Raw genomic sequence first — 24,204 nt, 5'->3', positions numbered from 1 at the left:
ATGAGATGTGAAGTCCTCTCTTCTACCTCCACCACAGACCTGCAGCAAGACATGGCAGTCATTTAAAACTGCCTGGGAAGCCTTCTCCACTGGGGCAAGTTCGTGTGCTCCAGACCCAAGTTGCTCAGATCTGGGCCTGTGCTCAGCTCTGTAAAAAGCACCTTCTCTGTGCAGAGAGACACTCTGGCCAACACACTGGTTGCTAAAAGGACTTTTAGTCTCTTTCTGCAGGAACAAAGCACTGGAGTGTATCAGTGAAGTGGTTTCTCCACCAGCCAGAGAGACTTTTGCTACACCACATTGAAAGGCAGTCATCATTTCCCCGGCACTGCACCGACCCACGTGGAGGGCACAAGTCACACACAAGTTTGTGAGTATTAGCACGATAGTTGTAACCCAGGATCCTGGGTCAGCCTGAGCAAGTGGGGACAATCATACAGCCCTTACCGCTCCCAGCGAAGGCGTGGTTTCTTCCCCTACCTGTCTGACCTACTTATGGGGTCTCTTCCATCACCCCCACATCTGCTCCTCTCCGCCCACCTTGAGGCTCGATTCCCCCTTCTCGGGCCTCCTCCCCCTACCGGTTTTCTCCTTCTCTATCCTACTGTGAGGTCAGAATCCTGTGCTTACGACACCTCGGCCTGTTGCCATGGAAACAGGGGCGGATTAAGGCTAGAGCGCGGAGCGCCAGGATCAGGCCCCTCCGCTACCTGAGCTCCCGCTTCAGCCGGTTTCCGCAGGGCCGGGACTGCCAGCCGTAGGCGCCGCGGCTCGTCTGCCTCCCCGCTGGGTCTAGGGACCTGGAGGAAGGGCGGGTCCCGGCAGGCCCTTGCAGCCCCCCCGGATTTGGGAGTGGAGAGCGGCAGACGCAGAGGTCGGAGCAGCGGGTAGTGGGGCCCGCGAGCTCAGGACATGGTCACCTGCCCTCCCTGGGCCCCACTACCCGCTCCCCGCGCGGCAGCCACGTGGGGGCGCGGCGGGATTTCCTCAGCGCCCGCGCCAACTTTGCAGCGCTCGACAATGAGCCGGGCTGCCGGAGGGTAGTGGTGAGCTGGTCAGAGAGACAGCTCTTAAGTTCCACCTTGCACAGGCAGCGCATGCAGCCAGCACGGCCTCCACCTTCGCATCGATCCACTTCAGGCATACAGAAAGTTTGAGGAAGCAGACATTAGGCGCTAGCCGTCCCTCTTGACCGCTGGGTGCCCGGATGCCCTCCCGGGAGACCAAAGCTGGGCTGCAGGGAAGGTGTCCGCCTCCGGGCCCCACCAGGGAAGCTAGGGCGCGAAATGAGCGCCCGGGGAGCTGGGTGACTGACCTATGGCTGCGCTGGAGCGCGGATTGGATGCGGCCCCCCTCAAAGCAGCAGAAGCCGGCGACGTGTGCCCGCGCAGGGGACTGAGCCTGCAAGTGCAAAACTTTGTATTGGCAAAGCAAAGGTCCCAGGAGGCAGGCTCCTTTTCTATCATGGGCATCTCACTGTGGTCTCAAAATGATCTCGCCGAGCCTGATCCCTAGGCCTGGTCGCTTGATCCATGGGGCAAATCCCATGTCTCGCAACCAGCCACCGGCCAGGGCTGAGCTCCGGCAGCGACCCCTACGCGGGTGCGTCCTCGCAAAGCCCGCCAGCCCGCCAGGGGCTGCTTCCGGGCCGGAGCCCTGGCGCCAGGCAGCTCTCGGGGAGCTCCCGGGCTCGCGGATCTGCCCCGAGCGCATCCAACTCCAACTTGCTCCTGCGGCTCCAACTCACCTTTGCGAAGCATGTTGGCCGCGGGGCCGCCACTCCGAGGTCGGCCTAGGTGCGCTCCTTCCTGGGGTCCGGATTCAAATCCTTGCGAGCTGGCTGCAGCTAATCCGAGCGCGTGGAGGTGGAGGCAAGCCGGGGATCCGCTTGTGCCCGGCGGCCCGGCCCCGCAGGGGCATGATGAGCCTTAGCCCCGCTCAGAGGGCACTGGAGCCCACCAGCAACCACGGTGCTGCCCCGCAGCCCTGAGCGCTCGCTCAGCTCTGGGACGAGCGGCTTGCTCCGCGAAGCCGGCGGCCTGCTTCTGCAGCCCAGAGCACTTTGCAGGCGGTTTTGAGGAAGGGACACCGCCCCCCGGCCGCGGCCCCCTTCTTTCCGCCCCCTCGGGCCGCCGCCACCGCGGCTGCTGCAAAAGGGCGCTCGCATGCAACGCGGAGCTCCAGGGAAAGCGCCCAGCGCGCGTTTGCAGGACCGAGAGTTCGGCGGAGCGGGGCGCCTCCCTTCCTCCCCCCAGCGTCCCCCACCTCTCCTCCTCCCTCCTTCCTTCGCTCACTAGCTCCCTCCCCCTCGCTCCGCTCCCCGCCCCCGCTCACGGAGCGCCTCCCATACAAAATTTATGAAAGTGCTCTCAGCTCGCGGGTGCCGAGTGCCGTCCTATTCCCAGGGCAGCGATGCTCAGCCGTGGGGCGCCGCCTCCCTAGGTGTTTTCGCTGTGCCCGCCCCCGGAGACTTTCCTCCAGCCGAGTCCGTCCCAGTACCGGCCCCAGCCCCCGGGCTGGTCGTCGGACCACTCGAAAGGCCCTCCCGGACCCCGTGGGCTCCCCAGAGCTGGCACCCGCAGCCCAACCCCCGCCCGTTCGCCCTTCGCGGATGGAGGTCACCCAGACAGGCGGCTGGAAGCGTGCGCTCTGCGGACCGGTTGGGACGAGACGACCGCCGCCCAGAGCCCTCGATCACAAGTCCGCACCCCTGCCCACCTCCTATTTGGACGGCTCCTCCCAGCCCAGGACAGCTCCTACGGACCCTGCCGCCTCGCATCCTGTGTCCCAGGACACTATTCTTTTGGGGAGGAGGTGTGGCATGCCCCCAGGCGGGTCTAGACCTCGCAACAAGCATTCTAGGAGGCCCAGTTGTTGCAAACCCTACAACAATGTGGGGCCCGAGTGAGCTTGTCTCCGCCAAGGGGGCCCTCTAATTTCTCTTGGACTATACAGACCCTGCCTGGGGCTTCGTAGAAAATGGAGGAGGCATCGCCTGGAAAGTAGGTCCCTCAGGGGGCAGGTAGGGCTGAGCTAGGAGAAGGTTCAGGCTACCCCCTACTGGCCTCGGATAAGAGGGGTCCTGGAAGAGAAAAAAAGAGTGGACTGTCACTCGTTCAACACACATTTAGTGAGTCCATCATGTGTAGGGCACTACTATTCCTGGGATTTAAGCCAACGAAAAAGAAAAGGTCCTTGCCTTTGTGGAGTTCATAGTCTAATAGGAACCTAATGAGAAAAGTCTAGATGAGATGGTGCTTGGAAGAAAAGCAAACAGTATTATTCTGGAGCCGACATAAGGGGGTCAGGGAAAGCTCTGTGAGCAGGTGACAGCTAAGCAGAGATATAACTGAAGTGAGGGAATGAGTTGTGAGATTCGCTGTAGAAAAACTTGGCATGATAGGAAGGTCAGAAAGGCCAGTTTCATTTATTCACTCATACATGCATTCAGTGCACTCAAGCTCGGTGTGAGCTATGTAGGTAGGCTTGGATTTCCAGAAGCTTGGGGAAGAAAGTTCCACAAGCCATCTTAGAATGTTACAGGAGGAGATACAAAGTGTGGGAGAGGTCTCTGCTAGGTCTGTATAGGGATGAAAACCATCAGGGGAGGCGTCACAGAAGAGGTGCCAATTGGGTTAGGTCTTGAGGGATGTGCTTAATAGGCTGAGAAGGAGAAAGGCCATTTCAGACAGGAGAGAATGTGCAAAGGCTTGGAGGTGAGAAAGTAGCCTTGTTCTGAAGATCGAGAAGATTGGTCCATCTTGAGGTGGGAACAGAAGGTGTGGCATTCTTTCTCTTAGCCTTGACTGGCTGCAGGGCTGGGCCGACCCCACACCCTGCCCCTGCCCTGCCAGGTTGACACTAAAGCTGAACTAAACAGCACTGAGAATGTGCAGAGGCCCTCCACAAGTAAACTGAGGCCCATGGAGGTTGGACTTCTTGCTCCGTATCATACAGCAGACTGGGGCCGAATTGTCAGCCTGAATCAGGGTGTGTTACTCCTCTTGCCATTCCCCATGTCTCCCTGCCCCACAAACTCCAGCATCTTAGACAAAGTTGGCTGGAGCTGGGCGTGAGTGTGAGAAGCAGAGTTATTTCAGCCTCAGGAGGGCTGGGGTGGGGGTGACTGTAGGCGGGTGTTGTGGTATAATGTAGGGGTGCACTCTGCCCACCTTCTCGTCAGGCAGTAATTACTCAGATTGCTGAGTAACTCAGGCAGGGAGACCCCCACAGACAGAGGGAGGTGTTCTTGGACCAAGTTCAATGGCAGCCCCCAACATTTTTCACTGCAGGGTCTTGGGGGACACATCTGTCCTTGATGTCTAGTTCTCCTAGACATCATCTGGTTTACTAATGGGAGCCAGGGCAGCTCATTTAGCACAGAGGCTGTTATAAGAGGATGTGGGCCTTCCATTATCAACAGGCCCCACCCATTGCTCAGAAAAATCCCTAAGGGACAGGGTGCCTGCTAAGGAGGAGCCACTGCTCTGCTGGAACCATCTTTTCCCCCTTAGAATTTATAACTGCAGCCAGAGTTAAAGCTGCCCACAGGCTGGACCTTAATGTTCTGAAGGGGGAGGAGCTGGTCTCAGGGGATCCCTAGAATTGATATCCCACTCCCTGGGGATCCAGAGAAACTGGGGGAAGATGGGAAGGTCCAGGCTGGACTCGCATTCAGGGGAGAGGTGTGTTCCTGGGTCCCATGTTAGCCACATTCCTGTTCAAAGTTGTGACTGTCTTTAAGAGCATGAGTTAGTGGCCTGAGGGGCAGAGCACTGACCCCTTCTGGTCTTCCTCTTGGCTGCTCACTCCCTCCCTGCCCAGCCATTCCTCCTCTCTGGGCAGCCTCCCAGGCAGGGCCAGTCCCTGGCTGCTTGTTTTTCACTTCTCTCTGCACCTTAATTAGGAGTTTCCAAGCTGGGAGGGCCTCCAGGGGAGCCTGAGGCCACAGAGCTGTCTTAAAGGGCCAGCTGTGCTCACATCACCACTGCAGAGAGGGGAAGATGGTGCCAGAAGGCTGGGTGGGCAAATGGCCCTGTGGAACCATTGTTCTGTGGGGCAGACCTTGCTGAAGGCCAGTCCCCAAGGTAATTTGATCTTCCAAAGGTCAAGGCTGTCTCAGGGGCTGCTCTGCCTTTCCTTTGGGATCCCAGAAGCTCAGGCCACTGAGTAGGAGAAGACAGCTTATTCTAGGCCTGAGGGGCAGCCTAGGCGGCGAGAACGTTGGCCAGAATCCAGAAGGTTTAGGGAATCTGAGACCTTGGACTGCCCCATCTTTACAAGGAAGTACCCTCAGGCTCAGGACCTTCCCCTGTAGCAGCTTCCCACCTGTGAACCGTCCACTCTGGGTTTGAAAGGTGATAAGGGCACACTGGCGCTCCGGAAGTCGGCACCAAGACTCAGTTTGGAGCTGGGTACGGAGTTCTGTCCTGTGGGGCCGTGGGGCTCGCCCAGGTAGGGAATGTGTCCACTGCTTTTACCAGGAGGGGAGGCAAGGAGGGGAGCAGAAGGAAGACCTGGTGATGTCCCCATTCACAGGACTCAGCCCGCATAAGTCGGGCAGGGCTTGGGCAGAGAGGGGTTTGGTCTGGGAGTGCCAGGTTCGGGTCTGCGGGGAGGAGGAGGGCATTGGGTCGCGGGGAGAGTGCCACCGCGGTGCTGCGGGACCGCTAGGGGCTCTCGCGAGTCCCGACCTTGCGGGCTGAGATTGGCCCACAATGGCCCCGCCCCTTTCTTCTCCTTCGCTGTCCCGGCCCAGGAAACCCCCGCCCCTCTCGGGTCAATCGGCGAGCGACCGCGATGTCTGCGCTCTCCGCGTTCTTCTAGAGCTGTCTTTTTGGTGCCCACGTGGGCAGGCCGGCGATGGCGGCGCTGGTTGCTTCCGAGGCGGCGAAGCTAGGCAGTCGAAACGGCCCTGGCAGAGGTGGGTGCTACACCGCTGCGGCCTCCGGACCTTGCATCTCGGGGTAGGGCCCCCAAGTCAGAGACAGAACCACACCCTTTCTCCGCCAGACCTGGAAGGCCCAGACGTCACTTGCAATGGGCGGCTGGCACCGAAGCCCGAGGGACCGGTCTTTCTTTCGTAGCCTTAGGGCGCGATCCTGAGCTGCCCCTTCTAGGATTTTGGAATCCTTAAGCCGGAAGCGCTGTCCCCCGCTTTCGCCGGCAGACAGACATATGAAGACTCACGGGAAAGACTGACCTGACTGGGAGGGAGGGAACCAGGAGCTTCGCTGCGGGCCTTCCACAGTGGGGTCGCGGGAGTGCTTTCAGGGAAACAGCGAGTGGTTTCCATCACCAGCCACTTGTTGAGAGAGAGCGCACTGAATACCAGGCCTGTGCAAGGTGCAGGGACTAGACCGCTGCAGCCCTGCCTTCCGGGAATTCTGATGTACACAGAAGATTTAGCCACGTGATAAAGGAGGAGGCGCCTACTGACCCTTCGGATAAACTGAGCTGCTAAGACTACCAGCTCCTATACCTCAACAACCACAAGGGACTTAGACCTGTGAGAGGAGCTTCTGTGAGGGACACTGAGCTGGTTGTTCCAAGGCCTTTGAAACAACTGAACAAATCCATAGTAGTGGTAACATTCAAATCTGATCTCAGGGTCCCAGCTAGCCATGTTAGTTCTCCAGTGCAACATCACCACCATGGCTACCCCCACGTCCCCGCCACGCGCGTGCACACAGGCACACATAGGGTGAAGGATCAGGTCTGGGAGGATCCGGCCTAGCATAGTAAGGGGCCCTCGCAGAAGTTCTGGCACATAGTACAGGTTCAGTCAATATTCATTGAGTAAATTAATTTCTTGCCTTATCACATTCCCAAACTGTCTGGCTCCTAAAGAGGTAGCTGGGGCCCTGGCCAGATGGCTCAGTTGAGCATCATCTCATACTCCATAAAGTTGCGGGTTCGATCCCCTATCAGGGCACATACCGAGATTGTGATTTTGATACCTGGTTGGGGCATGTGCAGGAGACAACTGATCAATGTTTCTGTCTTGCATCAATGTTTCTCTTTTTCTTTCTTCCTCTCTCTGAAATCAATAAACATATCCTTGGGTAAGGATCAAAAAAACAAACTTTAATCAAGGGGTTGTAATTATTTATAAACCTACATTTGCCCCCATCACACTACTGCCCCTTAAAGGGTGAGGCCACTTTTCTGTCCTTACCTGTTTGCCCATGGTCCTGAATAGAATGTGTTCTTTCCATCCTTCCTGGGGTAGGAGGTGGGGTGGGACAACGGGGAGCTTAAGTCAGTTAAGTGTACGGTGTTTATTTTCCTTTTAAATGAGAAGAGGGAAGAGTGCAGGAATTAACCAGTGTAGACATAATCAGTGTACTCAAGTAAGGCAGTCTTTCTTTTTTTTTAAGACCTCATTTATTTTTAGATATAGGGGAAGGGAGGAAGAAAGAGAGGGAGAAAACATCAACGTGTGGTTGCCTCTTCCATGCCCTCAGCTGGGTACTTGGCCAGCAACCCAGGCATGTGCCCTGACCGGGAATTGAACCGGTGACACCTTGGTTCACAGGCCAGCACTCAATCCACTGAGCCACCACTGGCCAGGGAAGGAAGACAGTCTTTTAAATTAGCACTTACAATAGTTTGTTACAGATCTCTTATCTAGGACCTCAGAACTTCATGGTGTTCTTAGGTAGGGGGAGGGAGGACATTTTCCCAGAATACTTGGGCTGCCTTGGCTCATGGTTTTTCCTCAGGATTGTTCTCTATCAAGGGACAGTTGTATGGATTTGTTTTCTCTTTGCCCCTCAATTCAGTCCCCTAGTGTCACCTCTGCTCTCTTAGGGTAAGGGGTGAACCATGTCCCATTCATGGACACAAATCTTTGATTCCCAATAATCTCACAACATGGAAATTAATTGTGCAGGTTTCCTCCTGGCTTAATGAGTTTTCTTTCCAGCTTCAGGATGAACTCAGTGGGGAAGATGGTGGGGCCAAGCCCCAATGCATCTGGGATCTGAGACTGAAACTTGGGTGGAGCTAACAGTTTAGCTGGGTCTGACTGTGGTTTCAGCCAGGTACTGACTGCGGCCTTAACATTCATCCTAGGTCAAGGCCCTCGGGGCCGCTTGGCCAATCACATCCCCCCTGAGATCCTGAACAACCCCCACCTGCAGGCAGCCATTCAAGTCCTACCCTCCAACTATAATTTTGAGATCCCCAAGACCATCTGGAGGATCCAGCAGGCCCAGGCCAAGAAAGGTGAGCCCCCAAGCTTTGAGTTGGGGTGGGGGTGGAGAGGTTGCCTGGCCAGTTACGGCCTCTTCCCATACCTCTGCTCTCATGTCTCTGCTTTCTCTTGCAGTGGCCTTGCAAATGCCTGAAGGCCTCCTCCTCTTTGCCTGCACCATTGTGGATATCTTGGAAAGGTGAGGCTTGGGGCTCTGGAGAGGGAGCTGAGGCAAGACCCCATGCTCATTACAGCTTGGCCTGCTGGCATCATTTTTTCCTTCTGGACCTCTGCCTTACAATCATACACACACAAAGCGGGGGTGGGGGGGATGGGGGGGGACAAAATTAAGACAGAGCAGGTGGTGGGGACTGAGAAAGAACCTAGGAATCCTGAGAACTGACCCTAGAATGGGCTGAGTAGTCAGTGCGAGGCCTGGCTAGGAGGAGCCGTTTTTTACATCCTGGAGAGTAGGGAAGGAAGGGCTTGGCAGGGGAGAAGTGCCTTGGAGATGGTGTGCGGTTCCTCTACACCCTTGTCTAAGTTTCTTCAATACAATGAGCCATCCTTGGGAGGTGGGGGTGAGTGCTCAGCCATCTGGTACTGTCACAGGAACAGGGAGAGGGAATGGAGAAAGGGGAGGTCATCTCGTGATGGGAACCTCCCACTTCCCTGCTGCTGCCCTCCCCGCACCCTGCTCTTCATCCTGCTGCCACAGGCTCACTTCCCTGCTCCCCCCCTCTTGCCCCTTAGGGATGCTCTCTGGGGCTTGGGCCAATTTGCATACATTTTAATCTATAAAAAATTAAGTACTTAGGCTGACTCAGATGCCTGGGCTGCATTCTAAGGAGCTGAATAATCTGTTTCTGTGCAACCTGATTTGGGGATGGGAGAGGAGAGGGGTGGGGGCTGACTGGCAGCAGTTCAGCTTTCCCCACACACTCCCAAGAGAGGGATGGGGAGACCTCCGTCACTTAAACAGGATACACGCCCCAGGGGTGGGTCTCTCAGGGAAGAGCTGGTCCTCTGCTCCATTCCTGTAGTGAGTTCAGGGGGTGAGGGGTCTTCCCCACCCACCCCTGTCCCACAGTGATTCAGGCCTGGCAGCAGAACCCATGGCAATTTGTTGGCCAGAGCCCACTGTTCCTGACGCATGAGGTGTGTGGGCAGTGCCATGTGCTGTGGGGGAGCTGTGCATGGGTCCCTCCATCCTGGGCACAGAGGGCCCTGACTAAGGGTGAGGAGGTAGCAGGGGGTCTGGGCATCAGGGAGGCTGTTTTACCCACACATGCATGCCCACGTATCCCACAGTGCCAGGACTTGGGGGCAGGTGCCTTTGCTCTTGTGTATATGCTCACTGCCCTGGGTGGGATGCAGTGGGCTATTGGGGGGTCTGTGTTTGACCCCGTGTATGCCAGTCTGAGATATGAGGGTTGCTCTTGCAGTCTGAGCCTGAGCAGAGGAATCATGGTGCTGCAGAGACCATCCTCTAGTTCCAGGAGCTACTGCCAGGGCTGGAGGAGGTGGCAGCTGGGCCCCTCCTACTCTTTGTTGGCAGAAGTGGCAGCTGCCTCCCCAAGGGATTAGGAGAGGTAGGGGGAGAGAGAGTCTGGGCCCTGAGATACCTCCACAGGGTTAGGTCTCTCTTCCACCTCACTCCTGGTGTCACTTTGCCCTTGTTGCCCCCACAGGTTCACAGAGGCCGAAGTGATGGTGATGGGTGATGTGACCTATGGGGCTTGCTGTGTGGATGACTTTACTGCAAGGGCCCTGGGAGCTGACTTCCTGGTGCACTATGGCCACAGCTGCCTGGGTATGGCGGACCAGGACACCTGCACCCCGGCAGGGCTGGTAGGGAGGCAGGACTGCACACTGGTCTTCATCACAGTGTCTTGTCCTGCTTGTGGGCATGAGGTCCCTCCTGGTTTCTGGGATGGCCTCGCCTTCCTGCTTTTTCCTTTGGATCTGGTTGCCTTGGAAACCATGCTGCTGTCCCAGATGTAGGTGTTTGAAAGACTGTTGGTGGTATAGCAGGCTGGGCCCCCAGCCAAGTGACAGGGAAAGAGCTTCTAGTGGACCTGTGACCTCCCAACCACCACCACTTCCTTGTACCCCTAGCCTGAAGCCACTGGTCCTGGCTGCTCAGAGACCTTGGCCTAGGCCAGGCCCTCTGCCCCTCCTGCCTTCCAAAACAAAGTCTCCTGAACTCTTCCCTCCTCCCAGTTCCCATGGACACCTCTGCTCAAGACTTCCGGGTGCTGTATGTCTTTGTGGACATCCGGATAGACACTACCCACCTACTGGACTCTATCCGCCTCACCTTTCCCCCAGCCAGTGCCCTTGCCCTGGTCAGCACCATACAGTTTGTGTCAGCCTTACAGGTGAGTGGACAGACAGCAGCCAGTCTCCAGGCTATTTTTGGGTCCCCCCCTCCAGGTGCTGCAGGCTGATCCTCTGGCCCTGGCTCTTCCCCCCATCCACTTGCTTTCCTTCTCTTGTCTTCCCTACAGGCAGTTGCCCAGGAGCTGAAAGCTGAGTATCGTGTGAGTGTCCCACAGTGCAAGCCCCTGTCCCCTGGAGAGATTCTGGGCTGCACATCCCCCTACCTGCCTAAAGAGGTGGAGGCTATTATGTAAGTGAAAAATGGGGGTGCCAGTTGTAGAGATATAAGAAATGCACCTTAGGAGTCTAAAAACTCCTTAACCATTTCCTCAAGATCACCCTGCAAGATGGAGACCAAATAGGTTTTCAGGTTTTCTGTTTCCCTCTCCAATGCTCTGTCTGCCATCCCTGGCTATGCCCAGGGTGGGGTAGGAATCAGAGAGCCTGATGGGGGGATGAGGGTGGTCTAGAAATGGTGGGACTATAATTGGAGAAGATGGATGGGCACACCCAGGCTGTAGACCCATTAATTTAGCATCCGGACAGCTAACAAGCAGGAGCAGCGTGTCTCCTGCTGCCTAATTATTTTAGGTAATGGAAATGCTTAATGTTGTGTGAATGCAGCCAGCCTCAGAGCCGACAGCTCCCAGCTGGGACTGGGGAGGGGAGCCCCATTCCTAGCTAACAGTAGGAAAGGAGGCGCTCCCCTGACTCAGCCCCACCTTTGGGGCAGCAGCTGCTGGTTCCACAGGCCTTGCTGCACCCACACAGACACCCCTGTCCATAGACAGGCCCATATCAGGGCCTTCCCCAGTCCTGACCTGGCAGTCCTTCCTGAGCAACATTTCCCTTGTGTCTGTGCCTGCGTAACTGAGCTCACAGATGCCTACCCTTGGGGGCCAGCAATGTGTCTGTTGAAGAGAGGGACACCCTGAGAGTTGCCATTCATCAAAATTCGGTGTGGTTGCCCAGAGAAGGAGCTGCCATGGCAAACAGTCTTCCATACTCTGGCCTTCCATCTTCTGGGAAGGTTAGAGGAAGCATCTCCTAGGGCATGCTCGGTACAGCCTTCTGGTCATTAGGCCTGGAGTTGTGTCCCAGATATAGTGCTTAATAGCTGTGTGACTTGGGCAAGTCTTTCTTTTCTTCCTTCCTTCCTTCCTTCCTTCCTTCCTTCCTTCCTTCCTTCCTTCCTTCCTTTCAAGATTTTATGTATTTAGCTCTGGCTGGTGTGGCTCAGTGGACTGAGCACTGGCCTGTGAACCAAACGGTCACTGATTCAATTCCCAGTCAGGGCACATGCCTGGATTGTGGGGCGGGTCCCCAGTTGGGGGTGCAAGAGGCAACCAATCAATATATCTCTCACACATTGATGTTTCTTTCCCTCTCTCCCTCCCTTCCCCTCTTTTTAAAAGTAAATACATAATTACCTGCCATGTGTCATTGCCTCTCATGTGCCCCCAACTGGGGACCCAGCCCACAACCCAGACATGAGCCCTGACAGGGAATTGAACCAGCGACCCTTTGGTTTGCGCAGGTCGGCACTCAATCCACTGAGCCACACCAGCCAGGGCAGGGGCAAGTTTCTTAACATACCTGAACCTCAGCTGTATCTTGTAAAATGGGATCACTACAGGTAGCTTGGAGGATTATTTCATAGGACTGAATGAAGTCATACATGCCAGGTACTTAGCCCAGGCCACTGCACAGAAGGCATAAATCCAATAAACAGTAGCTACTGTTACAACTCAGTAACTGGACCCAAGAGCTAGTTAGCACAGAGAGTAGCCAGTGTATACCCTGAAACCTCATTTATAGCATAGATGACTACTTCCTTTGACTATATTGAGTGAGGGAGAATCTCTCCCTCCACCTCCAAATTGGGATCTCTACAGTCTGGAATGGCCTTACCTGGCCTCAGATATGCCTTTACTCCTCCCCCAGAAGGCTGGGGGTTTGGGGCATTCTTAGATTCTGTATAACTAGAGGGGCTTTATCGTCATCCAACTCCAACTGCAACTCCTTGTTTTACATGTGAGAAAACCAAGACCTCAGGAGGTGAAATGACTTGTCTCAGTTCACACAGTCAGGCAAGAACTCAGTCCTCTGTGCTCCAAGCCAGTGTCTGCTTCTTCTGCTGCCCCTCCCACACTTACCACCCCTTTTCTATCCCCCTGCAGTTATCTTGGAGATGGCCGCTTCCATCTGGAGTCTGTCATGATTGCCAACCCCAATGTCCCTGCTTACCGGTATGGGCTGAGCTGGACCAACTGGCTAGGGAGCGGGTGGGATTCTCTGCCACTGAGGCCCTCAATCAGCCAAAACCTCCTCATTCTCTGGCCACTTAACAGCCTCCAACCTTAACAATCTGAGGTATTTGGGTCCTGAATCTGGGTATCAAACCCAGGGCTGCAGCTGTGGCTGTCACATGGATAATCCTAAAACCCTCTTCCACCTTTGCCTCTGTTCCTAATTACCTGCATAAAGCCTGAAGGTTCAGAAGACCAAAGGGCTGTGTCAGGGAGCTGTATATACAGCCCAAGTCTCACAAGTGGCCGTCACTGTGACTCTGACAGCTTTTTTTCCAGATATGATCCATACAGTAAAGTCCTATCCAGAGAGCACTATGACCATCAGCGAATGCAGACTAACCGCCAAGAAGCCATAGCCACTGCCCGTTCAGCTAAATCCTGGGGCCTTATCCTGGGCACTTTGGGCCGCCAGGGAAGTCCCAGGATTCTGGAGGTCAGAGGGCTTGGGATGACCTCTGGAGGAGGGGACTGACTGGGAAACCCAGCAGGAAAAATCAGTAGGCTAAGGAATTTAGCCTTGGCAGCTTGATCATGGTGACTCCAGTTCTGTCTCCCTCTCTCTACCAACAGCACCTGGAATCTAGGCTCCAAGCCTTGGGACTTCCCTTTGTTAGGCTGCTGCTCTCCGAGATCTTCCCCAGCAAGCTTAGGCTACTTCCTCAGGTCGATGTGTAAGTTTCCCCACCTTACCTACCTAGCTGTGGCTGGCTAAAAAAGGTTAGAATCTGGTTCCTGCCCAGCACATACTGAAAACTGGAGTCCGTGGGAATTGTCTACAGAGCGCTCATCCAGCAGGGGCTACCCTCTAGATCATACTTATTTTGTCTGTCTTGGAGCTCACAGGCAACTGTACCATCGGAGTGGTCCTATGTGAGATGAGTTGGAGGGATGGTTGGCAGGTCACCTGCATTGTACCAAGCACTAAAGTTGATTCTGGGGATACTATCACAGAGGCCTGCCCAGGTCCTGCCCTCCGAGTGTGTAGTCAGTGGGGAAAACAGGAGAAGACAAGCAACACTAGAGTGTTATTCTAAACAGCAGTAAGTGACAGCCTTTACTTTAGAATTCATAGTAAGCATTCAGTGGATGTGTTGGGGACAGTCATGTTCTTCAGCTTGCTGCCCAGGAGAGGGGGAGGTCCTCCCTTGAATCTGATCTGACTTCCCTTCACAGGTGGGTACAGGTGGCATGTCCACGCCTCTCCATTGACTGGGGCACAGCCTTCCCCAAGCCGCTGCTGACACCCTATGAGGTAACACCGACATTTGAGAGTGGGCTTTGTACCCGGTTCTGGGATCTGAAGTGGGGCCGGGTAGGTGGGCAGCACTTAGTTACAGCTGAGCTACTTCCTAGCTGAGTGGCATTGGGCATGCCTCTTAACCTTTTTGAACCTGACGTTTCCTCTGTGGTATGTCGGTAGGAGGACCTTCAAGAGCCATTGTGAGGATTGGATTAAATAATCCCGTGTAGAAAAACATTGGCAAATGTTATTGTCCGGTTTTCCTCCCCTAGGCGGCAGTGGCCCTGAGGGACATTTCCTGGCAGCAGCCCTACCCCATGGACTTTTATGCCGGCAGCTCTTTGGGTCCATGGACAGTGAACCACGGTCGGGACCAGCCCTCCCAGGGCCCCCGCCCGCCTGCCCTGCGGAAGGTAGGCTGGGACTCCAAGGAGGGAGGAGTAGTCGCTCCCTAGCGATGCGAGCTGAGGCCGCCGCCACGCGGCCGCTACGGAAAATGCATGAGAGGGATATGGAAGACGTAGAAGTGGGACCCTGATCAAAGTGTGTGACTTCAGGTGCAGGGGCCGCCCACGCGCCCTTCTGCAGACGTGAGTTGCGCGGGTTGCAACTGCGGAAATGAGAAAGTGGTGCCACTCGCTCTATGAGATGCTCCTGGGTCTCAGGTATCCGCCCTCTTTTGGCTGCGCCTTAACCCTCCGCGTTGTCATGGGAACGACCTGTCGCTGTGAGGCCCGCCTTCGGGGTGGTGCCGGCATTTGGCTCCGCCCCCCGGGCAATTCAACTTCCGCTCGGGGAAACGCCGCTTCCGCGCTTTGGTGTGTTGCCCGGCCCAATGGCGGCGCAGAGACCTCTGCGAGTGTTGTGCTTGGCGGGCTTCCGGCAGAGCGAGCGGGGCTTTCGTGAGAAGACGGGAGCCCTAAGGAAGGCGCTGCGGGGCCGCGCCGAGCTCGTGTGCCTCAGTGGCCCGCACCCGGTCGTGGATGCAGCGGGAACCGGGTCGGAGTCCGGTGAGACGAGCCATGCCCCGGAAATGCGCTCCGAGTCTTCTCTATCTTGTCTTGTCTCCATAACACCCGTCAGGCAACCCCCAACCCCCCATACCCGTCATTTCTTCCATCCCAGCCTCCCAGGTTCTCACCTTGATTTGTTGCGCACCCCGCAACCCCAATGCCAATGAATCCATTCCCAGCCTCATTTCCCCCAGACTTCGCCTCTCTTCTTAGCCGCCTTTCGCTGTCGTTCCCAAACTCTCTCTTCTTTCTTTCCCCCTACACCCCCCCTTGCCCTAACTCCTTCCTGTCCCCCATATCAACGTAGGGCCTTGCACTCCGGAGGAGCAGCATCGAGGCTGGTGGTTTTCAGAACAGGAGACAGACGTTTTCTTCGCACTAAAGGAGCCCACAGTGTGCAGAGGTCTGGAGGAAGCCCTGGGAGCAGTGGCACAGGCATTGAACAAGCTGGGTCCTTTCGATGGGCTTCTTGGTTTCAGCCAGGGGGCTGCTCTAGCAGCCCTTGTGTGTGCTCTTGGCCAAGCAGGCGATCCCCGCTTCCCCTTGCCAAAGTTTACCATCCTGATATCTGGTTTCTGTCCTCGGGGCCTTGGCCTCCAGGAATCCATCCTGCAAGGCCCCTTTTCACTGCCTTCACTCCATATTTTTGGGGACACTGACCGTGTCATCCCTTCTCAAGAGAGTATGCAACTGGCTAGTCGATTCACTGGATCCATCACTCTCACCCACTCTGGTGGCCACTTCATTCCAGCAGCTGCACCCCAGCGCCAGGCCTACCTCAAGTTCTTGGACCAGTTTGCAGAGTGAAAGATCAACAAATGCCAGGGCCGCTATGTCCCCCTCCACACACCCAGTGGGGACACAGAATTTGGGGTAACCTCTGATCCCTGCCCTCCCCTTTTCCCTACCCTGGGACCTCCACTGTTGTTAGTGCTCCTTATGTCTCCAATTAAGAAACAAATACCAATTCTAAACACTCAGATTATATAAACCCAGCTCAGCACTGAAGAAAATGGGCATCAGGAGGCCTTAATGGACTTTCACCTTGGCATCTGGTACTCAAACATGGAAAAGGCCAGTGGAGCCCTGAATGACTGCAGAATGACATGGAAAAAGCAGAGGCTGGCACCACTGTGACTGCTACACAATAAAGTGGTGATTTAGATTTTGAGCATCTTTTTCCTGATACAGGCCATCGACATAGCCTCCAGGGTGGCACCAAGCAGGGAGGTGTTTCCAGTTTGGAGCCCCCAGGAGAAGCTCATGTATGTGTGCACATATATACTCACAAATTTTTGATGGAGGTCTTAAATACCAACCTGAAGGAAAGGTGGTCTTGGTGACTGAATCAGGTAAGAATTTATATCAGAAGTTCTAGGAAGAGATTACAGTACCTGATAAGGCTCTGCCTGGGCCACTGAGTTGAGACTTCATCCTGATCCCTGACAGTTGTGTGCTGGTCTTTTGTTAAACCCTGGTTTCTTGTGTTCTCTGCTTTCTCCATAACTGCCTTAGCTCCTCTAAACTAGGAGCTCAAAGGGTGGGATGGTGATAAACCTTGGATGGAGGTCAAAGACAGCACAGAAGAAACCGTTTTCCAAACTTGCCTCCATTTCAGAATTTCTGAGATTGATGCTACACTGTAGTGATCACAGCCAAAGCCTAAGCAGCCCATCTGGTTTGCGGTTGCTTCTAGGCACTCAAAAGCCTGCTCACTTGAGCCAATTCCCCTACTTCCAGCACCCCATCCTCTGCCCTCACTGCTCTCTGACTTCAGCCCTACTTGTACAGGCTCACCAATTTGTTCCTTTTCTAGAACATCACAACAGACCCTATCTATACCTCAAGCATGGTTGCCCCCAGGGACTTAAATAATGGAGCAGAAATTAGGTTTGGGAGATGCAGCATACATACTCCAGCCCATCCTGAGACAACCAGACTGGCAGTCCTTAATTTACCCAAAATTCTGAGTTCTTCACTGTAGATAGCAGCTGTCCAAGAAAGAAAAATTTTCTTTTAAAGCTGGAGTTAGTTTCCTAGACAGACCCAGTTAACTGGGTTTAGGACCTTTATAGCAGGAAGTGAGGGTGGGAGGAAAGTTCTTTGCTACAGTCTGCGTCTGCTTATTCTTGGTGTATTTTTAAATTTTTTAATGTTATTTGTTTTTTAATTTAATTTTTTGAGGGAGAGAAATATTGATTGGTTGCCTCTCTTGCCCCAACCAAGGACCAAACCCCTAACTCGGGCATGTGTCCTAACCGGGAATCAACTGATGATTTTGCGCTTTGCAGGATAACACCCAACCAACTGATCCACATAGGTCAGGCCTTGCTCTTGGTGTTTAAAGGGGTCTCTTCCTTGGCAAAAGGTGGAGACTCTGAAATGGACCAAATTACTCCTACAGACCTGTTGGATTTGGCCCACAGAATTTTAGAAAAATTTGGATTTATGGAATTTATAAAGTTTTAGTAATTTCACACAAAAATTAAGATTCCTGGTCTCTGGAAGCAAGCAGTTCAAAATGGAATTCAGTGGCTCTGCAGTTCAGGGTTCATGAGCTCTCACAGCAATTGCCCCCCTTTAGCAAGGTCCCAAGAAGTGAAAACAATGGCTTGTGTACCACAGCTCCTGCTGATTGAATTATTGTGAAAATTAAAGGAGAAGAGGGGCCCTGGCTGGTGTGGCTCAGTGGATTGAGTGCTGGTCTGAGAACCAAACGGTTGTGGGTTCAATTCCCAGTCAGGACACATGCCTGGATTACAAGCTAGGTCCCCATTTGAGGACATGCAAGAGGCAACTAACTACACATTGATGTTTCCCTCCCTTCCTTCCCCTCTCTAAAATAAAGAAGTCATATAAATGAGTAATTGAGAGAAAGCAACGATGTATTGGGGAATGAATTTTAAGCCAGGGCATAAAGTTAGGAGGGTAAAGATAGAGCAGAGCAGTATTGGGTGCAGTATTCTCATACTTGGGATGAGAATTCTCCCCAACATCATAAAATCCCCCAGAAGGGGCAGATTATGTGATTCACTGGTTCCAATAAGTGAGATACTGTATGTCACCTGGCATCATGTCCTCGGGGAACAACAGAATCTTAGGGGACTGCCCCCCCCCCATACACACACACATAGAGATTCTATGGACCACTTGCATCAGCATCATGTTAAATCTTGGATTCCTGGCACCAAACTCCAAACTACTGAGTCAATCACTGGGACCCAGGAATCTGTTTTGACAAGCAATCCCTGGTCATTTTTGTGCAACATAACATTTGGAAACCATTGCTTAGAATATAAGTCTGTAATATGTGTTATTTGATAAAAGCCCACCATGTGATTCTTGCACTGCACTAGGGAGGGGGAGCAAGCTCTCAAGAATCATTGATCTAACATTTTCAATTTATAACTAAGGCAAAGGAGATCCAGAAGCTAGAAAGAGGAATACCGTATATTGAGTGCTAACTATGCCAGATATTGTGATAAGTAGAGCTTTATAGTTGTCTGACTTAATCTTCACAACTTAATGAGGTAGATACTATTATTAATTTTACAACTGAGAAAACAGGTACAGAGAAGCTAATAACTTACCCAAAGTTAGTTCACATCCAGAATGCAAACATTCTTGACCTTCACTAGTCATTGTTTTCTCGGCTGCCCCATAGAAGGTGAGCAGAGGTCACCAATCACTAGTGTTGGGCTACATGTCTTGTCTGGGCCTCACCTTCCTAATCCATAAAATAAGTTGGGGGTGGGGTGCATTAAATGATTTCCAAGATACTAAAAAACTTAACATTGTACAGTCTTCTGGTTATTTCCCCCCTCCGACCACCTTCTCCAGATGGGTCCCAACTGCAAAAGACGTGGTCTCTTCAGAATATCCCTACATTTCTCTTACCTACCTTCCACTCCACTTTAGATTCCTGAAGCAACTGGAAGAGTCCCTTGGCAAAGAACCTCTCAACAGCCCCAGTCCCAGAGGTTCTGCTCAGAGATCAACTGAGAATTTCAGGAGGCCCCCTTTCCTGTTCATTCTGCCTAAGTGTTCAGAGCTGGGGTCTCCCCAACACCACTACCCCTTCACAAAGACACAGTAGACTAATAGAATAGTACTTAAGAGCAAAACAGCATTTTGCAGTTTTAAAAGGTTTTACTTACATCATCCTATTTGGTCCTCATGTCATTCTTGCCCAAAAGGAGGCTGCCTCATTTTACAAAAAGCTTAGAAACAACACAGCCCCTTAAGTAACAGCCAGTTGATGGTGAAGCCTGGTTGGACCTCCTGCTTCGCAGTACATGCTCCCACCTGCATACAGTACATCTGCCCATGGATGTCCACTGGATTCCGGAATCGACTGCGTTTTAATGTAAGACCTCAGGGTCCTTGGGGGGAAGGCAGCTTGTGAGCACTGATTACCTGTGGAACTAGCACCAACTGTCTTAGAAGTTTAGAAGAGAAGGAAGTAAAATTAAATAACAAATAATAAAGAAAAGAAGGGGTATGGGAAAGTAAAGAAAAATTGAATTAACTGGTGGCAGGGCTGGGTTGCATTAGTCATTCCCAATACTGTCCCTAGGGAAGTCCTGCACCCAATATCCAACAGTCAGTCCCTGTTGTAGGTGACGCTGGTGATGGTAGATGACCTACACAGTTTTTGAAGACGTCATTGCTGACACTTCACTGGCACAATAGAACTTCAGGCCCCTCTGACTCACTCCCCCTCTTTAGGATTTGAGATAGTCTCCAATTGAGATCCAGTGCCCAGAGAAAGACTGAGGGGAGGATGTTGATAAGTTCAGACAACACTTCATGGACCTGGTTAACTTTACAAGCGCACTGGTTTTCTGAGGGTTGGGAACCTTTCTTTTCCTGTATGGTTCAGAGGAGCAAAGATGGGGAGAGGAATGAGGGGAGACTGCAATTCCATCAGGAAATGGGTTCAAGAATTACTCTCTGCCTTCTGCCTACTCAACTAAGGGTTCTTCGGAGAATAAGAGTGTGGCATATTTAGGAAAACTTTCCTCTGTCTACCCACTTCAGTCCCCAGGAGGCAAACATTTTTTTCTTGCCTCAGGGTCCCAGCCGCCTCCCACTGAGGATAAAAACAAAAAAACAAACCCAAATTTCATAACTACCCCTTTTCTCGCCATCCCCTGGCTGCAATACCTTGGCTAGAACAGGATGGTCATTGAGCTGGGTGGTCAGACATAGCTCCGCTCACCCCGCTTTCTTCTCTTCCTCGGTGGAAGCTCGGCCATTAGATGCGGGAGGAGCCCGCCTGCCTGAGCCAAAACTCCCGACACCCCCGCAGACACCTTGAATTTTGACTCGCCACCCCCGCTTCCTCCTCCTCTTGGTCTCCCCCTTACTGTGATGGCAGTGAACCGGGCGGCGTGGCGCGGCGCGTGGGCGTGCTGCGGGGCGACCATGGCTGTAGACTGTTACCTCAGGTTCCCACAGTAACAATCGAAAGCCACGGTTGCCCTGGAGACGCGGGGGCGGGGCGCGCCGCAGCTCCAGTCAGGCTGACGTCAAGACCGTGGGTTGCGGGGCGCGGGGGGGCCAGGGGCGGCGCACGCGGCAGGGACCCGGCGCCGGACTGCTACGGGGCTGTGCGATATGTGTGTGGGCCAGCTGCCCCTCGCAGCCCCTGGGGACCAAGGAAGGGACCGCCTGACGGCGGAGCTTGCGCTGGATCAGCACCGCGGACAGCGGCGGCGCGAGCAGCGAGCGTGGGACTGAGGACCCCTAGGGACACAGGGGCCGGGGCCGCGGCAGGTGGCCGGGGCCGCGGTCCTGGGGCGGGGTCAGGCGTCGGTGGCCGTGACTGGAGACTGTTACTGAGGGCGGCCCGGGCAGTAAGCAGTCTACAGCCAAGGTGCCGGCGCGCTGCCCGGGGAAGGAAGGGGTGCAGGGGAGAGCCTCGGTCACCCGCAGCTGGGGGCACTGCTGCTCTTCCTCCCCCGCGACTCCCGCCTTTCTCGGCCCCAGCGCTCGCGGACAGGCACGCGGCCCTTGACGTCAAAGCCCTGTGACGTCAAAGATGTCCCTGCTGAAAGACACTTCCGGTGGCGGGGGTGTTGGTGGGGGGGTGGGGTGGGGCGGGGCTGTCCCGCCAAGGCCCCGCCCCCGCCTGGTCCTGAGAGGACAGCTCCTCGCGCAGAGGCGGGAGGTTGTCGATGTGCCTGTGAACCTGCCGACGGGAGGCAGAGGGGCCAGCCCAGCGGGACGGGGAAGGGGTGTCCCGGCTGAATGCAGGGTGGGGGTCCCGAGAAAGCCGCAGCCGGTGCCCGGCTCAGCTGCCAGGGTCAGCGAGGCTGAGTCACCGCGCTGCGGGTAGGGTTAAGAGGGGGCACGTCTCCTGAGACGCCAGTACCTTCACCCCACTTTCTTGGGAGGATGGCGCAGGAGCCCCAGGAAAAGCCGCGGGGACTCTGGGGTCCGTCCTCTGTTCGATGCTCTTCGGAAGTGGCTGCTTCTCCATCCGGGCAGGTGCTGCAGAGGGTTCTGTGTACGCCTCCGGCCAGGGCCCCACGAACTGCCAGGGAAACCTCGCCCCAACCCTGTCCCCAACCCCGTTCCCAACCCCACCCCGTAGGGGCCCTCCAACCTGCCGCCTGCCGTTGTCTTCATTGCCCTCCTGTCCATGTCTGTCGCCTGTCGGCCAGTCAGTCCCGGGTACCTGTCCGGTTGTGTCGCGCCAGCGCCCGCTCGCCTCCTGCAGCCCGGCTGGCGCGGCGGCTTTTATAGTCGCGCGTAGTACTCGTGCGGCCGCTCATTCATGCAGCCGCGGCTCCTACACACTGACGCGCTGCCGACGTCAGCAGGGAATTTAGGAAACGGGAAGAGGGGCTATTTATAGTGGCGAGGGGAGGGTGGAGACCTAGGCGATGGGGAGCCAGGAGAGGGAGGAGGGCGCCCGGAAGCAGGAACAGGGAGGGGGAGCCCGTGCCCCCCAGTCTACGAGGGGCCTGCGGGAGGATAGTGTCGGGAGGTCGGACGGGCCTCTTACGTATTTATTCACTCTGGGACACCTGGGGCGCGACCCCACCCTTCGCCCAGGTCTTCCAACGTCCTCATCCTGTAGTCCCCACTTCCACACCTCAGTTCCTGGACCCGACGGCTCTGTGACGTCACAAGATGCCCCGCGGCGGCACCCCAGTGGCCCTGAGGTGTCGTCACCCTGGGAGTAAGGCAGGAGAGGAAGCTGGACCCTGGGAGAGCAGCATCTAGAGCTGTGGTGTCGGGGGGAGTCTGGGAGAAGAGTAGGGGAGCTCAGGGGCCTTGGAAGGCTCTGCAGGAGGAGGCTGGACCTGGAAGGAATGCCCAGTGGGGGTCAGGGTACCAGTCGGGAGCTGGAGACCCGAGGCAAGGCAGAAAAATTGAGGAGCGTGGCTTGGATTCCCAGGATATGAGCAAGGGAGGGCCCTCTGGGGGGAAGTTGGGCAAAAGGTGGCAGGAGAAGGGGACTGAGAGGAAAAGAAGCCTCAGTGAGTGGGAGAGGACAGGTCGATATCAGTTTCAGAGCCTGGCACCCAGCAAAATGAGTTTAGGGCCCATTTGTGGAATGACAGGCATTGGCAGAGCTCACTTGAGGGTGATAATGAGTGAAGGAGACCAAGGGCTCAGCAGCAGCAGCTTGGCAGAGAGGGTTCTCAAGGCGGGTGGCAGAGCAGAGACCACCCGGAGGAGAGTTCCTGGAGGTCAGAACTGGCAGGAAGGGGACATGCCATGGGGGGCAGAGTTCCCCTGGACAAGAGCAGGGAAATGAATGATTTTGGCCCAGCTTAGCTCCATCAACTGAGGAAGACTCTAAATGGGGGAGGGGAGTGTGCTCAGAGAGAGAAGCTGGATTGGGGTGGGGAAGGGGCAGTACCAGGCCAGAGCAGGTAGAACTAGGTGGGGAGGGAAAGATCAAATGAAGTCCACCGGAGGGCAGCAAGGCTGGGGCAGGGGGCAGGTCTGTGAGACCTTTCCATTCAGATGTAAGGACAGCTTGAGGGTAGGGGCTGGGGCAGTGAGTTAACTTAGAAAGTGGGTATCTGGGAAGAGTGTTAACGAAAAGCAAGGCCGGTGGGCATAGCAGACACTGGGGTGGGTTTACAGTGCACAGACCCACTGCACAAAAGAGACACAGAGCTAAGGAATTCCTTGTGAGGCTGGGATCTGGCCCCATCAAGAGGATAAAAGATAACAGCAGAAACGGGGTCAGAGGAGTCCTTTGGGATCTAGCCACCTAAAGTTTTTTTGCCTCCAGGCTTTGTCCCAGAGGTTATCTTCTCCAGGAATGTCTTCCTGCCTGGGGGAGAACTCCTCTTCATCCATCAAAGCCCAGCTCTAAGAGCCTTCCTGCCTCCCTCTAGCACCCCATTCTCTTTTCCCTCTCAGCGCACAGCACCTCCCTCTGTCCATAGAGGCTGGCAGCTCTGGAGTCCACCATTTTCATACTTGGAACCTCACCACTTCCCTAGTGAGGGTTCCATGGGGAGATGGAAGAGAGGATTGGAATAAGATTGACCCAGAACACGGAGTGGAAACAGGGTGAGGGCGGACTCAGGACGCGGTGGGAGTGAGAAGGACCAATAGAGACCAGGAGCCACCTCCTGGCCTGGCCCCAAGGCCATGAAGTCCCTTGCAGAGGAAAGGGAGCCAGCCTCTTGGGGGCGACCGAACTCGTGGGGTCTGTATGAGACCACGAGTGGCCTCACCGGCGTCCCCTCAATGAGTGACTCAGCCACAACCTCTGGAGGGGACTTGGGGGCTGGGGACTGCACCGGGGGAGGTGAGAGCGTTCCCCACCCGCTCAGCGTCCCTGCGTGGTTGCTAAGCTCTCCAAGGCCTTTGGAGAGCCGAGATCTGGGCGAACCTCACCGGTTACTATGGTAACTCTGTGCCCCAGCCTCTCCTGCCACGGCTGAGCGAGGCGCAGCCAATCATAAGCTGCAGGCATTCTCGCAGACCCACTCCCACCCTTCACGTGTGGGCGGGGGTCAGGAGGTTCAGGGAGGAGGCGGAGCATGGGCCGCGGCGAGACCTGGTGCCCGCTACCAGTGCGGGACC

General features: G+C 55.0%; 3 protein-coding genes and 1 long non-coding RNA gene across 5 annotated transcripts in view; 2 read left to right on the top strand and 2 right to left on the bottom strand.

Moving 5' to 3' along the window:
• The window catches only part of RTN4RL1 (reticulon 4 receptor like 1), a 68,734-nt gene extending 66,494 nt beyond the window's left edge, over positions 1 to 2,240 (bottom strand). The window contains exon 1 of the mRNA XM_090292392.1: positions 1,748 to 2,240. Within this exon, the coding sequence (XP_090148518.1) occupies positions 1,748 to 1,760 (13 nt within the window). The 5' untranslated portion in view covers positions 1,761 to 2,240. The remainder of the gene's footprint in view (positions 1 to 1,747) is intronic.
• Positions 2,241 to 5,765: 3,525 nt separating this feature from the next.
• DPH1 (diphthamide biosynthesis 1) lies at positions 5,766 to 14,794 on the top strand. Of its 2 annotated transcripts, none has more exons than XM_090290588.1 (12): positions 5,766 to 5,923; positions 8,077 to 8,229; positions 8,333 to 8,396; positions 9,889 to 10,010; positions 10,421 to 10,578; positions 10,708 to 10,829; positions 12,760 to 12,828; positions 13,168 to 13,324; positions 13,462 to 13,562; positions 14,065 to 14,143; positions 14,404 to 14,544; positions 14,689 to 14,794. In XM_090290588.1, exons 1-12 carry the CDS (start codon positions 5,863 to 5,865, stop codon positions 14,776 to 14,778), a joined length of 1,317 nt encoding a protein of 438 aa, XP_090146714.1. In that variant the 5' UTR covers positions 5,766 to 5,862; the 3' UTR covers positions 14,779 to 14,794. The 2 variants fall into 2 exon arrangements, with proteins under 2 accessions (XP_090146714.1, XP_090146713.1); XM_090290587.1 differs by having other exon boundaries at positions 13,156 to 13,324.
• A 41-nt stretch (positions 14,795 to 14,835) lies between these two features.
• Positions 14,836 to 16,309, top strand: OVCA2 (OVCA2 serine hydrolase domain containing). The gene is made up of 2 exons (XM_090290589.1): positions 14,836 to 15,141; positions 15,452 to 16,309. The coding sequence occupies exons 1-2, from the start codon at positions 14,967 to 14,969 to the stop codon at positions 15,949 to 15,951; spliced, it is 675 nt and encodes a 224-aa protein (XP_090146715.1). The 5' UTR covers positions 14,836 to 14,966; the 3' UTR covers positions 15,952 to 16,309.
• A 2,964-nt stretch (positions 16,310 to 19,273) lies between these two features.
• Positions 19,274 to 20,607, bottom strand: LOC149997869 (uncharacterized). The gene is made up of 2 exons (XR_016514016.1): positions 20,514 to 20,607; positions 19,274 to 20,378 (listed from the first exon to the last, which is right to left on the bottom strand). It is a non-coding gene; the product is annotated as an uncharacterized LOC149997869 (long non-coding RNA).
• Between the last annotated feature and the right edge of the window lie 3,597 nt (positions 20,608 to 24,204).

The sequence above is a fragment of the Furipterus horrens genome, unplaced genomic scaffold (assembly GCF_987537825.1).
Source record: "Furipterus horrens unplaced genomic scaffold, mFurHor1.1.pri manual_scaffold_11, whole genome shotgun sequence".
In the NCBI taxonomy this organism is placed as follows: Eukaryota; Metazoa; Chordata; class Mammalia; order Chiroptera; family Furipteridae; genus Furipterus; species Furipterus horrens.
The sequence above is the reverse complement of the archived record's forward strand: the minus strand, read 5'-3'. Positions and strand labels throughout refer to the sequence as shown.